General features: G+C 37.8%; 1 protein-coding gene across 1 annotated transcript in view; it reads right to left on the bottom strand.

Annotated features, from left to right (window-relative positions):
- Nucleotides 1-1,527: 1,527 nt before the first annotated feature.
- The window catches only part of OAT (ornithine aminotransferase), a 101,006-nt gene continuing 85,306 nt past the window's right edge, over nucleotides 1,528-17,227 (bottom strand). Inside the window, exon 10 of the mRNA XM_053692608.1 lies at nucleotides 1,528-4,352. Coding sequence (XP_053548583.1) covers nucleotides 4,339-4,352 — 14 coding nt within the window. The 3' untranslated portion in view covers nucleotides 1,528-4,338. The remainder of the gene's footprint in view (nucleotides 4,353-17,227) is intronic.

Here is a 17,227-nt window from a genome sequence, read left to right as displayed (position 1 = left end):
CAACATAAATGTCTTGTAATTAAAAAGTGTTGACTGCCCCTTTAATGTTCCTCCAGTTATAGAGCTGAAACAGCGACTGCATCCTTTGGTTAAATCTAAAAAAATAAAGATAAAATATTCCCAAATATTTTTGGGGGGAGTGGCAAATGTGAGTTTTTTCCAAGTTATAGAATAAATGTGATAATGTGACTTTAATAGTGTTGTTATAGAAGAGTGATGCCCATGCCTTTTATGTGAGGGGGCAAATTAGTTTTTTTCTTTCTTTTGGAGGTCCATTTAATGAACTTATTAATTATTAAGTCTGGTTGCATAAAGTGTGTGTGTGTATATGTATGTATGTGTGTGTCTGTAGTGTGTATATATCTGTGTAGTTTGTGTATATGTCTATGTGTAGTGTGTGTGTATATCTATAGTGTGTATATGTGTATAGTCTGTGTGTATAGTGTGTGTGTGTGTGTGTATGTGTGTATGTACATGTCTCTGTGTGTATAGGGTGTGTTTTTATGTGTGTGTATGTGTATAGTCTGTGTGTATGTGCATGTCTGTGTTTGTATAATGTGTGTGCATATAGTCTGTGTGTATGTACATGTCTGTATAGTGTGTATGTGTATATGTGTGTATGTATAGTGTGTATGTGTGTATAGTCTGTGTGTATGTGCATGTCTGTGTTTGTATAGTGTGTGTATAGTGTGTGCGTGTTTGTATGTGTGTGAATGTGTGTGTTTGTGTATAGTCTGTATGTGCAAGTCTGTGTTTGTACAGTGTTTGTGTATAGTATGTCTGTATGTGCATGTCTGTGTTTGTATAGTGTGTATGTATAGTATGTATGTGTGTGTTTGTGTATAATCTGTGTGTATATGCATGTCTGTGTTTGTATAATGTGTATGTGCATAGTCTGTGTGTATGTGAATGTCTGTGTTTGTATAGTGTATATGTGTATAGTCTGTGTGTATGTGCATGTCTGTGTTTGTATAGTGTGTATGTGTATAGTCTGTGTGTATGTGCATTTCTGTGTTTGTATTGTGTGCATGTGCATGTCTGTGTTTGTATAGTGTGTGTGTATAGTCTGTGTGTATGTGCATGTCTGTGTATGTATAGTGTGTGTATAGTCTGTGTGTGTGTATGTGTATAGTCTGTGTGTATGTGTGTGTGTGTATAGGGTGTGTTTTTATGTGTGTTTAATGTGTTTAGTCTGTGTGTATGTGCATGTCTGTGTTTGTATAGTGTGTGTGCATATAGTCTGTGTGTATGTACATGTCTGTGTGTGTGTATAGTGTGTATGTGTGTATGTAAAGTGTGTATATGTGTATAGTCTGTGTGTTTGTGCATGTCTGTGTTTGTATAGTGTGTGTATTTAGTGTCTGTATAGTGTGTATGTATGTGTATGTCTGTGTTTGTATAGCGTGCATGTGTATAGTGTGTAGTGTGCAGGGCCGGTGCTAGACTATTTTGTGCCCTAGGCGAGACCAGTTACTTGCGCCCACCCCATGCCAAAAAAAAATAAAAAATTAAAGAAACAAAACATAACACTTTTAAATTTCTTTTAATTTTCATGAATAAGTGGTGTGGCATAAGATGCCAAAAGCAACAATATTAAAGGCAAAATATAAAGTAACCAAATGTTACATTGCCTATATTAACAACAAATATATTTTAACTTTTAATTAAACAAAATATATATTAACTGAGTCTGTATTTTCCTTCCAGCCAGAGAAACAAACCAAAAAAAAACAGATTTGTCAGAAATTTTTTTAAATTTCAGACACCTTAAAGTCTCACTTTGCGTGCCTTTTCCTTTGCAAATTTTGTCACCATTTCAGCCAGATCAAGTGCTGCTGCCTGTGTGTGTTCAATAGATATAGTTGCCAAGCCAACTAGTCTCTTTTCCAACATTGTAGAATGTATGTAACTTTTTATAAGTTTGAGCTTTGAGAAACTACGTTCACCACTTGCCACTGATACTGGAAGTGTGAGAAGGATCCTCAGAGCAACAGAAACATTGGGCACGTTATCCAGAAGTTTATTTTGTAGTATGAAGAGAAGTACCTGTTGTGGCGGCATAGGCTTTGGAAGTCTTCGAGCTATTGCTTCAAGTTCACAACGCAGATCTTCAGCATCAATATCTTTGTTTCCATTATGCATCGATGACTTTTCCAAATTATTACAGTCCTTAAGTAAATCTTCTGTTTATTTTTTCTTTATACTGTATATGTCATATAGAAAGCCAAATAGTGAATTATATTTTTGTAGCTGTTGGAATCTCTCTTCAATCGATTGTATTGCCATGTCTTAAACAGCATAGTAAAAACCTGTTTTGAATTTCTGCTTTGGATCTTGTGGTGCTTCTTCTCGGGCCTCATAATCAAACTGCCGTTTCTTTCTCCTGTTTCGAACTTGATCTTCTGTCTCAAAGTTTGGTACTATCTGTATCTCATTTGCAATCTCAGTAGCATCTGTCAAAACTTGTTGAAAACCCTTATCACACCTGCAGGTTATGAGATAATTCTTGGTCACTTGCAATTGTCTTGTAGCTGAATTTAAATCAGCGTCCTTATTTTGTAGTAGCTTGCTTGTAAGATTGACTTCAAAAAGGATGTTGTACCATGTAACAAGGGATACCACAAACTTGAATTTACTAACTGCATCAGCAAGGACCTTGGCCTCAACTCTGGAAGTTTTTCCAGATGGACCTGATAGGCTTGTATCCTCAAAAATCTCTATCAAAGCATCATATATATTACCAAGATGATATCTCAGTGGTTTCAAAGCATCAATCCGACTCTCCCATCTTGTTTCACTCAATGGCTTAACAGTTATGCCTAAGTCTGATATATGGCTAATTAGAACTTGCCAACGCTTAGTTGATGTAGAGAAATAATTATAAATCTGTTGAACTAACCCGAAGAAAGTAGTTGCTTCCAGACAACACCTAGCAGCATCATTGACTACCAAGTTTAAAGAGTGTGCATTGCAGGGCACAAAAACCGCACGTGGGTTTAAGTCCAGTATTCTCTTTTGTGCTCCATTTTGTTTGCCTTTCATGTTACTGCCATTGTCATACCCTTGACCACGCAGATTTTCAATTGGCAATTGAATTAGCTTCAGCTGTTCAAGAAGAGTTTCTGCTATAAAGGCACCTGTAGTCTCCTGTAGTGGAATAAATCCTAAGAAATGTTCTCTTATAGTAATACTTTCAGACTCATTATCTGATGGTTTGCTTACATCGACAAAACGTACAATCATTGTCATTTGCTCAATGTGAGAAACATCGGGTGTGCAGTCCAGAATAATTGAATAGTATTTAGCTGAGGTTGTACTTGTTATAATTTTCTTCTTTATAGCACCGGCTAGAAGCTGTATAAGCTTATTCTGGATATCTTTTCCCAGGTAGTGAACCAATGTTTCTTGATCTTTAACCCTACGCAAATGTTCATTCATGATATGATCAAAAAGGGCTAGATATTCGACAAACTTTAAAAAATTTCCATTGCCGGCACTATACAACTTGTCATTTGTACCACGGAATGATAAGTTTTGCATGGCAAGAACTCTTACCAAAGCAATCAAGCGTTGCAAGACTTGTTGCCAATATTGTTCTTCTTGCCTAATTTTCAGCTGGTTTAGAGCATCAATTGTTTTATCTTTAGATAAGCGGAATTCAAGTTCACGCCAGGCTTGATAGTTTTCCAAATGGTCAGTATTCCTCTCATGTGAAGAAATAATTGCTCCAATGTTCTTCCAGTCTTTTGAACCTGTTTCTTGTAGGGATGATGCAACATTTCTTTTACTGAACAACTTACAGCAAAAACAAAAAACCACATCTTTTGAGGTTGAATATATCAACCATTGGCAACACACTTCTTCACCATTTGCCAGTCTCCTCTTGTAGTGTACAGTAGAAAATCGTCTGTTTTTTGAGTCTTTGGGAAAATCATGTAATACAACCTCCTGTGGTCCATGTTGAATTATAAGCTGTCATAGATCATCACTGCAAGAGTTGGGCCATTTAGCAGGGTCACTGTAATCCAAATCAGGCACAATATTGTTTTCTTTTGATGGCTTTGCAGTGATACTACTAGTCTCACTGTTATTGACATCTTTTTCTTCTTCATTATTTCTAGAAACATTTCCAAATTGTGAAACTTCAGTATGACTTGTAGTTGGAGCACAACATTCAGCTTCCCCATCCCCAGTGGCAGGTTCCACTAGTCACATTCTTGTTCTTGATTTGCTTTCTGTGTATGAAGGTATCTAAAGAAATACCCCTCTTGCTTTGATTGCTCCTTAGCTTGTTCTGCCTCTCGTTTGCGGTACTGGGCTCCAGAAGGTCGTTTTTTATCAGCCATAGGTAACTGAAGAAAATAAAAAACATCTGCTTAAGTAAAGATAGTTCAGCTCTATGGTCCATCTTCGAAAATATAAAACTACTTATATATGTATATTACAATCAAAGACATAAGTGACTATGCCACAATCTCCCCCAACTACACCCACATGGTCACCCCTATGTTTGCCTTTAAGCTGGGAAGTTGACCCCATTGCTTAATGTTTTATTAATTAACAAATAACCGTACGTTGGTAAAAATTCACCTGAGAAACAAATGACCCCACACCTCAGGCCCAGCAATTGATCCTGGGCAAAATTAAAGAATTATTTTTTTCATGACAACTTAGTAGTTACTGTTTAAAACTCAATTACAAGCTAGCAAGTCACCGTGTCAATATATATTTACATTTACAATTTACATTCAGCATCAAATTTGCTTTCTTCCATTAGTGTTCTTTGTTGAAATCTAAACATAGATAGGCTCATGTGCTAATTTCTAAGGCCTTGAAGCCTCTAGCTCTGAAAAAACTGTCAAATGCTTTCAGACAAGAGATGGCCTTCAAGTTGAAGGCCATCTCTTGTCTGAAAGCATTTGACAGTTTTTTCAGAGCTAGAGGGTGTTATTTCATGTGTACCATATAGATAACATTGTGCTCATGCATGTGGAGTTACGTATGAGAGGGCACCGATTGACTAAAAAGCATGTCAGTTAAATGAACTGAGATAAGGGGCAGTAGGCTTAGATACAAGGTAATCACATAGGTTAAAATGTATATTAATATACAATAACTGTGTTAATTATGAACAACTGGGTAAGCGGTAATAAAGGGATTATCTATCTTTTTAAACAATAGCAATTCTGGAGTAGACTGTGTCCTTTTAACCATATACCAAACATGACAAGTATAATACTTGTTTAAGCAAAAAAAAGATTAAAAAAAAAACAATCTCATGATTCACAGAGATAGATAGAGCATGCAATTTTAAACAACTTTCTAATTTACTACTATTATCTTTGTGAAGGCAAACGCAGGTTGTGAAGATGCCAGATTCTGCATCAGGGGGGGTAGTTTTATAAGGGCAGCAGCAGACCCTCTTTCTTTTTATATAAAATATAATATTTTATCTAAAAAAAAAAAAAAAAGGGTCGTGTCTGCCCTTATAACACTGTCACTACTACCCCTGCTGGCTGCAGATACTGGCATCTTCACAAATTCCAATCTGCCATTTGCCAGGATGATGTGCTCACATGGGAATATTTTAAATATTCCCATGTGAGCACATCATCCCTGTGCATTATTTAATTAAAGAAATTGCAACAGCAGATTGTGAAATCAAATAATACTATATTATATATACTATACAGACAGTATACTATGAATGACCCTCAGTCACAGTCACATCATCACATGTAAAATAGCAATAGGTAGACAAGTATTACATTTATATTTATATAATTTGTTTTAAGAAAATCAATGAAATATTCATCATTCATACAACATCATTCATACATTGTTGTTCTAAGGCAGGCCTCAGGCAGGCCTGTAACTAGTTTCAACAACAACCCAGCATAAGTTCTCAGCCACACATTCAGGGGCCCCCTGAATATCAGAATATATAATGTCTGTGTACTGACATGTACTGTTGTGGGTGATCTGATGCGCCTGTTTCATTACTGATGATAGTTAATGGAATTAGTGTTCCAACTTGGAACACAAATTCCATTAACTATCAGAAATGGAACTTCCCAAGTACTAGTAATTACACAAACACAATAAGTGGCATTGGCAATGCATATGCATAGAAAGCTTTATATCATGAAAGCACCACCTCAGTCATGATCCTGATCCATCCACTACAAGTGTAAGATTTTGGATGAAATGAAACTTAGACAGTAAGTTTTTCTCAAACACGGTGACTAGCCCTAGCCGCACCCACGTGGCTACATGAGTTTTGTAACCAGGCGGGAAAATTATAAAATACAAATTTCCTTCCACACAGGACACAGCACTGTCCACAATCCAAACTAAGTCTAAGAGTAGTAGACTATATAATATAAATACATACTAGTTTGCAAATTGCAGGCAGCATCATGGATTAATAAAAATAACACAATCAATAATTGACTGTTGTGTTATTTTTATTAATCCATCTGCTGCCTGCAAATTTGCTAGATAATCACAGTTTTCAATTAACAAACTACCACCGGCAGCCCTCACCATTAAAATGAGGTAGATATATTATAGACAGTGAGAGAGTCAGACAGTGACTACTGTGTCTTCTACTAGTCACAAATATCAACAACATACACATGATGATCATCATGCCAAGCCATCATTGACCTCAGACCTCCATATATATTATATTTAAAAAATATAAAAAGCAGTCAAGCAGAAATTTATGAAATAATTTCTCATGACTCTCCTGGCTGAGTCTCTGAGCTCTCACCTCTGTTTGGTGGTCTGGTCGTCGTCCTCGACCTCGTCCTCCTCCGTCCTGCCTGGGCTGGGCCTGGGTGAGGGTCAGGGTCCACATTCCACATGACACTGACTGTCCACACACACACCCGGTCCGTCGACCAGTGCTGATCTGATCGGCTCTGTCTGGGCTGGCTAGCTGAGCTCTGCACATGACACTGCACGCAGCACACTGTGTCTGTCTGCGAATGCCACTGGCTCTCTACTCTACCCTCAGGCTCTACTGGTAACACGGACTACTACTGCTGCTTGCTAGCCCTAATGACAGTGACACTGTCTGTCACTCTCTCTCCTCGACCTCTTCTGTCACTGTGACTGTCTCTTCCGGCTGCTGCTGCCGCGTGTGTGAGGCTCAGGCTGGCACAGCACAATGAGCGGGAGCGGCAAAGCGGGCGGGGTGGTCACGTGGTGATGGATGGTGACGTTGAGGGTGCTGACGTCGGCGTCGCCTAGCGCGGGTAGGAGGCTAGCAGGCGCAACAATAAATATAATATACAATTAACATTACTACCGGTCCTGTGACTCCTGTCCACGAGGTCAAGAACTTAGAAGTACTGACTGTGAAGACTGTCTCTGAGTCTGAGACTCTGACTTAATAAATAAAATAAAATAAAAAAAATATGAAAATACACTGTCACAGAAATTTATTTATTTTTTGCCCATAAAAGTAGTAGGCTGGCTCTGCTGCCTGCACCCTAGCTGGCAGTGCGCCCTAGGCGACTGCCTAGATTGCCTAGTGGAAGCGCCGGCCCTGGTAGTGTGTATATGTGTATAGTCTGTGTGTATGTGCATGTCTGTATGTGTAGTGTGTGTGTGTGTGTGTGTGTGTGTGTGTGTATGTATATGTGTATAGTTTGTGTGTATAGTCTGTGTGTATGTTCATGTCTCTGTTTGTATAGTGTTTGTATGTGTATAGCCTGTGTGTATGTGTATAGTCTGTGTGTATGTGCATGTCTGTGTTTGTAGTGTGTGTGTGTGTGTATAGTCTGTGTTTATGTGTAAAGTCTGTGTGTGTCTTTTTCAAGTTTGTAAGGTATTTGTATGTGTGTAGTCTGTGTGTATGTGCATGTCTGTGTTTGTATAGTGTGTATGTATATCGTCTGTGTGTATGTGCATGTCTGTGTTTGTATAGTGTGCATGTGTAGTGTGTGTATGTATAGTGTGTATATGTTCATGTCTGTGTTTGTATAGTGTGTGTATATTGTGTGCGTGTTTGTATGTGTGTGTATGTATAGTGTGTATATGTGTATAGTCTGTGTGTATTTGCATGTCTGTGTTTGCATGTGTGTGCGTATAGTCTGTGTGTATGTGCATGTCTGTGTTTGTATAGTCTGTGTGTATGTGCATGTCTGTGTCTGTATAATGTTTGTATGTGTGTGCGTATAGTGCTTGTGTGCATGACTGTGATTGTAAAGTGTGTGTGTATATAGTGTGTGTATAGTCTTAGTGTATGTGTATAATATGTGTGTATGTGCATGCCTGTGATTGTATTGTGTGTGTATAAAATATGTGTATAGTCTGTGTATGTGCATGTCTGTGATTGTATAGTGTGTGTATATAGTGTGTGTATAGTCTTAGTATATGTGTATAGTCTGTGTTTATGTGCATGTCTGTGATTGTATAGTGTGTATAAAATGTGTGTATAGTATGTGTGTATGTGCATGTCTGTGATTGTAGTGTGTGTATATATATATATATATATATATATATATATATATATATATATATATATATATATATATATATATATATATATATATATGTAGTGTGTGTATGTGCATGTCTGTGATTGTATAGTGTGTGTGTATAGTCTGTGTGTATGTGCATGTCTGTGATTGTATAGTGCGTGTGTATAGTCTGTGTGTATGTGCATGTCTGTGATTGTATAGTGTGTGTGTATAGTCTGTGTGTATGTGCATGTCTGTGATTGTATAGTGTATGTGTATAGTCTGTGTGTATGTGCATGTCTGTGATTGTATAGTGTATGTGTATAGTCTGTGTGTATGTGCATTTCTGAGGGTGGAGATTGTTAGTGGTGCCTCAGGCTGACTGCATGGAAGATCAAATATATGCTAACATATTATGTTAAACCAAAATTCCAGATACTCGCAAGACAGTGCGACTAATAGCATGGATAACTCAATCTATTGCTGTTACCAATTGTGTGCCTATCTAAAGGGATTCTTATAATAACTCTATAAATGTGGTTCTAATAAATGGATCACTAGATGAAACTAAATATATCATAAAGAGGATATTTAATACATGACAATGTGATACAAATTAAAACATAGGCAATACCTAGATAAAAATAATAATAAGAATGTCTTGGTACATTTAAAATTTTAAAAACAATGACACCGGTGTCCCAACAATGATACAAGCATATGTCAATGTATTAAACTTGATATTCTAACAATATTCTCTACCTAACACAACTATGCAGGTGTTGACGGCTGATACAAAACAGTAGAGTGTGGCTGGTATAGCTGGTATAATTAAATGATGCTATAGTACTGCTACCGTGAGGAAATAAAAGATACATTTCACAGAGAGTTCCTCGGTGTGATTATAGCGTCAAAAGGATATTCTTTAATAGGAATGAAAGTTCCAATATGACCAGGTTTGAACACTGATACAAAGGGTGTAGGGCAGTGCTTTCCAAACTGTGTGTCGTGACACAGAAGTGTGTCGACAGCAGTGTGTAGGTGTGTCCCTGCTTCAGCACAAATTTTTTATTTTTTTGGGGGGGGTTTCGACTTTCCGCCGGCCTGCTACGCATATCACGTGGTTGACACATGATTGATACCTAGTGGGTCACAGATCATCTTAACCTATTGGCGCAGCTCAGCGGGTACTGAAACTATTCCGATTAGCGGCTTTGGCGGCACATTGGCTCCTGACTGCATATGTAGTCTCCTCAATCAGCTTGTGACTGCATGTGAAGTCAGTAAGCGGGACAGCAGTGTGTTTGCAGCGTAGGCAGTAGTCAGTCAGACTAGCAAAACTCTGAGGGCGGCAGCTTAAAGGCTGAGCAGAAGTCAGTGGGGGGTTTTTTTGCAGCTAGCTCCCAGCATTGCATTGCTGCTACTGATATATGGGTAGGAAGTGGAAGCTTAAAAATGCTTGATGATGAAATGCGAGTGTCTTTATCTAATATTCCACCAACCTCATAAATCCCATTAAAATAGTAAGTAGCTATTGGTGTTATTAAACTTGTTTAAAAATTCTTGCACATACTTACTGTTACTTGTAAATATATTTAGTTATTATATTATTTATGTATGTGTCCGTATCTCTTAAAACAAGTTAGTTTAACCTCCTGTTTGCTAGTATAACTGAATTACTGTGTCACAAAATGATGTAGGTCTAAAAAAGTGTGTCACTAACATGAGATGTTTGGAAAGCTCTGGTGTAGGGTTATACGTATGTTTCCAATATGGTCAAATTTCTCATATTTGAATCTGATGATACCAAGTTATATGGTGATACAAAGTTATTGCTCTCAGTGGTAGCAAAGTTCTTATGTCTCCAACGATAGTTATAATAATAAAGCGGACACTATAGACACTAAGATTTAGCGTGTTAAGTGTACTCACTCTTTCTTCGGCGTCCTTGCCTGAATGACTCACTTGAACCGTGAGAGCTGCCGGGGTGTTAGATCCAATCAGTGGCAAATGCTGAAAGTACACGCACTTATTCATAAAGCTGTAAACTGCTGTGATTATCTCCGAACTCCTACCGCTTCAGTATGTGCACTTGATAGCACATTGAAAGAATTGGTTATGGGAGTTTTTATTTGTGTTGTGTCCAAGTCAGGAGCTGTGTAGTAGAACGTCTATGCGTTTCAGCTGCTCAGAGCCTTTATCAAGATCTCTGAGCAGCTGAAACGCGTAGACGTTCTACTACACAGGTGAGAAGTGCGAACAGTTAGTTGGCCAGCACTGCGTTTCCGAAGTTCAGTGTACACTCTGTTATCATATGTATGTGCATTTCTGTCTTTGTATTGTGTGTATGTGCATGTCTGTGTTTGTATAGTGTGTGTATAGTCTGTGTGTGTATAGTCTGTGTGTATGTGCATGTCTGTGTTTGTATAGTATGTGTATAGTCTGTGTGTGTGTGTGTATGTGTATAGTCTGTGTGTATGTGCATGTCTGTGTTTGTATAGTGTGTGTGTATAGGGTGTGGTTTTATGTGTGTGTATGTGTATAGTCTGTGTGTATGTGCATGTCTGTGTTTGTATAGTGTGTGTGCATATAGTCTGTATGTATGTACATTTTTGTGTTTGTATAGTGTGTATGTGTAGGGTGTGTGTGTATATGTGTGTATGTATAGTGTGTATATGTGTATAGTCTGTGTGTTTGTGCATGTCTGTGTTTGTATAGTGTGTGTATATAGTGTGTGTATAGTGTGTATGTATGTGCATGTCTGTGTTTGTATAGTGTTTGTATGTGTATAGCCTGTGTGTATGTGTATAGTGTGTGTATGTGCATGTCTGTGTTTGTAGTGTATGTGTGTGTGTGTGTGTGTGTGTGTGTAGTCTGAGTGTATGTCTTTTTCAAGTTTGTAAGGTATTTGTATGTGTATATAGTGTGTATGTGTATAGTCTGTGTGTATGTGCATGTCTGTGTTTGTATAGTGTGTATGTATATCGTCTGTGTGTATGTGCATGTCTGTGTTTGTAGTGTATGTGTGTGTGTATAGTCTGAGTGTATGTGTTTTTCAAGTTTGTAAGGTATTTGTATGTGTATATAGTGTGTATGTGTATAGTCTGTGTGTATGTGCATGTCTGTGTTTGTATAGTGTGTATGTATATCGTCTGTGTGTATGTGCATGTATAGTATGTGTAGTGTGTGTGTATGTATAGTGTGTATATGTGTATAGTATGTGTGTATGTTCATGTCTGTGTTTGTATAGTGTGTGTATATTGTGTGCGTGTTTGTATGTGTGTGTATGTATAGTGTGTATATGTGTATAGTCTGTGTGTATTTGCATGTCTGTGTTTGTATAGTGTGTATGTGTATAGTCTGTGTGTATGTGCATGTCTGTGTTTGTATAGTGTGTATGTGTATAGTCTGTGTGTATGTGCATGTCTGTGTTCGTATAATGTTTGTATGTGTGTGCGTATAGTGCTTGTGTGCATGACTGTAACTGTAAAGTGTGTGTGTATATAGTGTGTGTATAGTCTTAGTGTATGTGTATAATATGTGTGTATGTGCATGCCTGTGATTGTATAGTGTGTGTGTGTGCATGTCTGTGATTGTATAGTGTGTGTGTGTGTATAGTGCGTGTGTGCATGTCTGTAATTGTACAGTGTGTGTATATAGTGTGCGTATAGTCTGTGTGTATGTGCATGTCTGTGTTTGTATAGTGTGTGTGTGTGCACGTCTGTGATTGATTGTATAGTGTGTGTGTGTGTGTATTTATGGCGTGTGTAAAGTCTGTGTGTATTTGTATAGTCTGTATGTGTGTGTATGTCTGTGATTGTATAGTGTGTGTGTGTGTATATGTGTATAGTCTGTGTATAAAGTGAATGTGTGAGTGTTGGTTAGAATACATAAAGCAACCTTTGGTAGTTTCATCTCTTCTTATCAGTATGATGGGATTTATGAATTGTAATTTAAAACACAGAGAGAGATGGGTTAAGAAAACTCCTGTTTTTTTAAATGCACATATATTTAAAACTTAATAGACTTTAATGTCCCATTAAAACAACATTTTAAAAAAAGTCAACCATGCACATTAAATAGCAGAAATTTAAAAATGTTACGGCTAGATTTAGAGTTTTGCGTTAGAAGGGGTGCGTTAGCTACGCGTGCTTTTTTTCCCCCGCACCTTTTAAATACCGCTGGTATTTAGAGTTTACAGAATGGCTGCGTTAGGCTCCAAAAAGGGAGCGTAGAGGCATATTTACCGCCACTGCAACTCTCAATACCAGCGGTGCTTACGGACGCGGCCAGCTTCAAAAATGTGCTCGTGCACGATTCCCCCATAGGAAACAATGGGGCAGTTTGAGCTGAAAAAAAACCTAACACCTGCAAAAAGCAGCGTTCAGCGCCTAACGCAGCCCCATTGTTTCCTGTTCCGATCAGCCAATAGAATGCAAGCTCAATCTGATTGGCTGATTGGATCAGCCAATCGGATTGAACTTGAATCTGATTGACTGATTCAATCAGCCAATCAGAATTTTCCTACCTTAATTCCGATTGGCTGATAGAATTAGCCAATCGGAATTCGAGGGACGACATCTTGGATGACGTCCCTTAAAGGAACCGTCATTCGTTGGGAAGTCGTCGGCCAGGATGGATGTTCCGCGTCGGCGGGATGAAGATGGATCCGGAAGAAAGAAGATTGAAGATGCCGCTTGATAGAAGACTTCAGCCGGATGATGGATATCTTCGGCCCCCGCTTGGATCAAGACTTCAGCTGGATGATGGACCTCTTCAGCCCCCGCTTGGATCAAGACTTCAGCCGGATGATGGACCTCTTCAGCCCGATGATGGATATCTTCAGCCACCGCTTGGGCTTGGATGAAGACTTTGGACCATCTTCTGGACGGATCGGTGATACCCGGCGTGGTGAAGACAAGGTAGGGAGATCTTCAGGGGCTTAGTGTTAGGTTTATTTAAGGGGGTTTGGGTTAGATTAGGGGTATGTGGGTGGTGGGTTGTAATGTTGGGGGGGGGTATTGTATGGGGGTTTTTTTACAGGCAAAAGAGCTGTTTTCTTTGGGGCATGCCCCGCAAAAGGCCCTTTTAAGGGCTGGTAAGGTAAAAGAGCTTTTCGATTTTTATTTTAGAATAGGGTAGGGCATTTTTTTATTTTGGGGGGCTTTGTTATTTTATTAGGGGGCTTAGAGTAGGTGTAATTAGCTTAAAATTGTTGTAATATTTTTATAATGTTTGTAAATTATTTTTTTATTTTTTGTAACTTAGTTCTTTTTTTATTTTTTGTACTTTAGTTAGTTTATTTAATTGTATTTATTTGTAGGCATTTTATTTAATTAATTTATTGATAGTGTAGTGTTGGGTTTAATTGTAACTTAGGTTAGGATTTATTTTACAGGTAATTTTGTAATTATTTTAACTAGGTAGCTATTAAATAGTTATTAACTATTTAATAGCTATTGTACCTAGTTTAAATAAATACAAAGTTGCCTGTAAAATAAATATAAATCCTAAAATAGCTACAATATAATTATTCGTTATATTGTAGCTATATTAGGGTTTATTTTACAGGTAAGTATTTAGCTTTAAATAGGAATAATTTATTTAATAAGAGTTAATTTATTTAGTTAGATAAAAATTATATTTAATTTAGGGGGGTGTTAGTGTTAGGGTTAGACTTAGCTTTAGGGGTTAATCCATTTATTAGAGTAGCGGCGAGGTCCGGTCAGCAGATTAGTGGTTAATACTTGAAGTTAGGTGTCGGCGATGTTAGGGAGGGCAGATTAGGGGTTAATACTATTTATTATAGGGTTTTTGAGGCGGGAGTGAGGCGGATTAGGGGTTAATAACTTTATTATAGTAGCGGTGAGGTCCGGTCGGCAGATTAGGGGTTAAAAAGTGTAAGTAAGGTAGTGGCGACGTTGGGGGGGGGCAGATTAGGGGTTAATAAATATTATGTAGGTGTCGGCGGTGTTAGGGGCAGCAGATTAGGGGTACATAGGGATAACATAGGTTGCGGCGGTGTGCGGTCGGCAGATTAGGGGTTAAAAAATATTATTAGAGTGGCGGTGATGTGGGGGGACCTCGGTTTAGGGGTACATAGGTAGTTTTTGGGTGTTAGTGTACTTTAGAGCACAGTAGTTAAGAGCTTTATGAACCGGCGTTAGCCCAGAAAGTTCTTAACTCCTGGCTTTTCTCTGCGGCTGGAGTTTTGTCGTTAGATTTCTAACGCTCACTTCAGCCAAGACTCTAAATACCGGCGTTAGAAAGATCCAATTGAAAAGATAGGATACGCAAATGGCGTAGGGGGATCTGCGGTATTGAAAAGTCGCGGCTGGAAAGTGAACGTTAGACCCTTTCCTGACTGACTCTAAATACCAGCAGTAGCCCAAAACCAGCGTTAGGAGCCCCTAACGCTGGTTTTGACGGCTAACGCAAAACTCTAAATCTAGGCGTTTGTCTCTTTTAATGCAGTAACGTTAAATCTGTTTACATTAATAATAAAATAAGAAGAAGGCAGCAGATGTGTGTGTACAACTTATCCTTGGGACATTGCTTACTGGCTGATAGGGACAACTCCCTCAGCACTATTGATTGATGGGGAATACTTTTTCCAGCATTTCTGCAAAATGTAATCGTACATACTGTAGTTAAGGAAAATCTGCTTCTCAAAAAATTGTAATGCAATTTAAATACCATCCTTCTAATGTAACAAAATAGCTTCACTGTCCCTTTATATAAATTGAATTATTATTAAAACTTTCAACTAATAAACCTATTGTAGTGAAAGGGAACATTCCGCCTTAAAGGGACACTGAACCCAAATTTTTTCTTTCGTGATTCAGATAGAGCATGCAATTTTCAATCAACTTTCTTATTTACTCCTATTATCAAATTGTCTTCATTCTCTTGGTATCTTTATTTGAAAAGCAAGAATGTAAGTTTAGATGCCGGCCCATTTTTGGTGAACAACCTGGGTTGTTCTTGCTGAATGGTGGATACATTTACCCACCAATAAACAAGTGCTGTCCAGGGTCTGAACAAAAAGATTGGCTGGCTCCTTAGCTTAGATCCCTTCTTTTTCAAATAAAGATAGCAAGAGAATGAAGAAAAATTTATAATAGGAGTAAATTAGAAAGTTGCTTAAAATTGCATGCTCTATCTCAGGGGTGGGCAGGCTTTTGTAAGACAAGGGCTACCTCTAATTGTATTCCAAGTGACGTGGTCACCTAGCTAAAAAAAAAAGAAACACCAGTCACTGGCTGAAAATTTTATTTTTGCCTCAAATAATACAGCTTTAAAAATCAGCCGCCCTCTTTAATAATAAATACAGCCACGCTCTTTACTTACTGTGAGAGCTCTCTCATTGTCACGCTGGGACCATCAAGCAACCTTATCTGTGTACCGCGCCTCTGCGTATGAATAAGTAGTCTCACAATCAAGACAGCTCGAGTCTAGGACTAGCGGAGTAGTCAAGCCTGGAACACATGAGAAACTCACAGCTCAGGTACAACGATGACAATAAACTATTCTCAGCCAATCATAGACAGACTCATTCTACAAAGTAATTTTACTGGCTGGACGCCATGTCAGGTTGATTAGGGGACAGGTCCAGTTGGCTGCTCTCCATCCGTTCGCTACTAGCTGAAGACTACTTCAAATAGTTGGGACAGTGACAGCAGCAGGACCTGCAGGCTCTGTACCGCCTTACACAGCAACCAGAGACTGGCATAGCAGCAACAGCACTGACCTGCACAATCTGGTGACAACAAATTCTGGGGACAGAAAGCTGCAGAAACTAGCACAGTATAGCTAATATTAGTGTGTCAGAGAAAGTATCAGAGAGCAGCATCAAAGCCTGGTACAGAGTAAGTAAAAGAACCTGAGGGGAGTAACAGACCTAGGGGGAAAAAAACAACACCAGATCATTCACCCAGCAGAAATTTTATACAATTTATCTCACAGCGCTTAACCGAAACTAATGTCTTATGGCTCCATGAAATAAGGGTCCCTAGTAACCCCTGAGAGTGAATGAAGATGTGATTTAAATACAAGCAGCGCCTATCTTGAAGGCAAACACAGATAATAATAGTATCAAATGTGTGTATTTATTAGATGTGTGTATTTATTAGATGTGTGTATTTATTAGATGTGTGTATTTATTAGATGTGTTTATTTATTAGATGTGTGTATTTATTAGATGTGTGTATTTATTAGATGTGTGTATTTATTAGATGTGTGTATTTATTAGATGTGTGTATTTATTAGATGTGTGTATTTATTAGATGTGTTTATTTATTAGATGTGTGTATTTATTAGATGTGTGTATTTATTAGATGTGTGTATTTATTAGATGTGTGTATTTATTAGATGTGTGTATTTATTAGATGTGTTTATTTATTAGATGTGTGTATTTATTAGATGTGTGTATTTATTAGATGTGTTTATTTATTAGATGTGTGTATTTATTAGATGTGTGTATTTATTTAAAACATTGTTTAAAATAAAAAATAGATTAGTTAAACCTATTCCATATATAAAATGTAAAATGTTATTGAACCTACTGCAAGGACATATGCAGAGGTGATATCCTACTTAAAACAATAGGTTGGAATAGTGATAAATCTATTGGTAGTCCAGTACTGATAGGTAATCCTAATCCAAAAATGGGATAAAAATAATAACAATAAAACTGTATTCAAAATAAGAAAATACAAAACACAAAAATCAAAAATAGTTCGAAATATTTTTGATTT

The sequence above is a fragment of the Bombina bombina genome, chromosome 9 (assembly GCF_027579735.1).
Source record: "Bombina bombina isolate aBomBom1 chromosome 9, aBomBom1.pri, whole genome shotgun sequence".
Lineage (NCBI taxonomy): Eukaryota > Metazoa > Chordata > Amphibia > Anura > Bombinatoridae > Bombina > Bombina bombina.
This window is presented reverse-complemented; position numbering and strand designations above follow the sequence as displayed.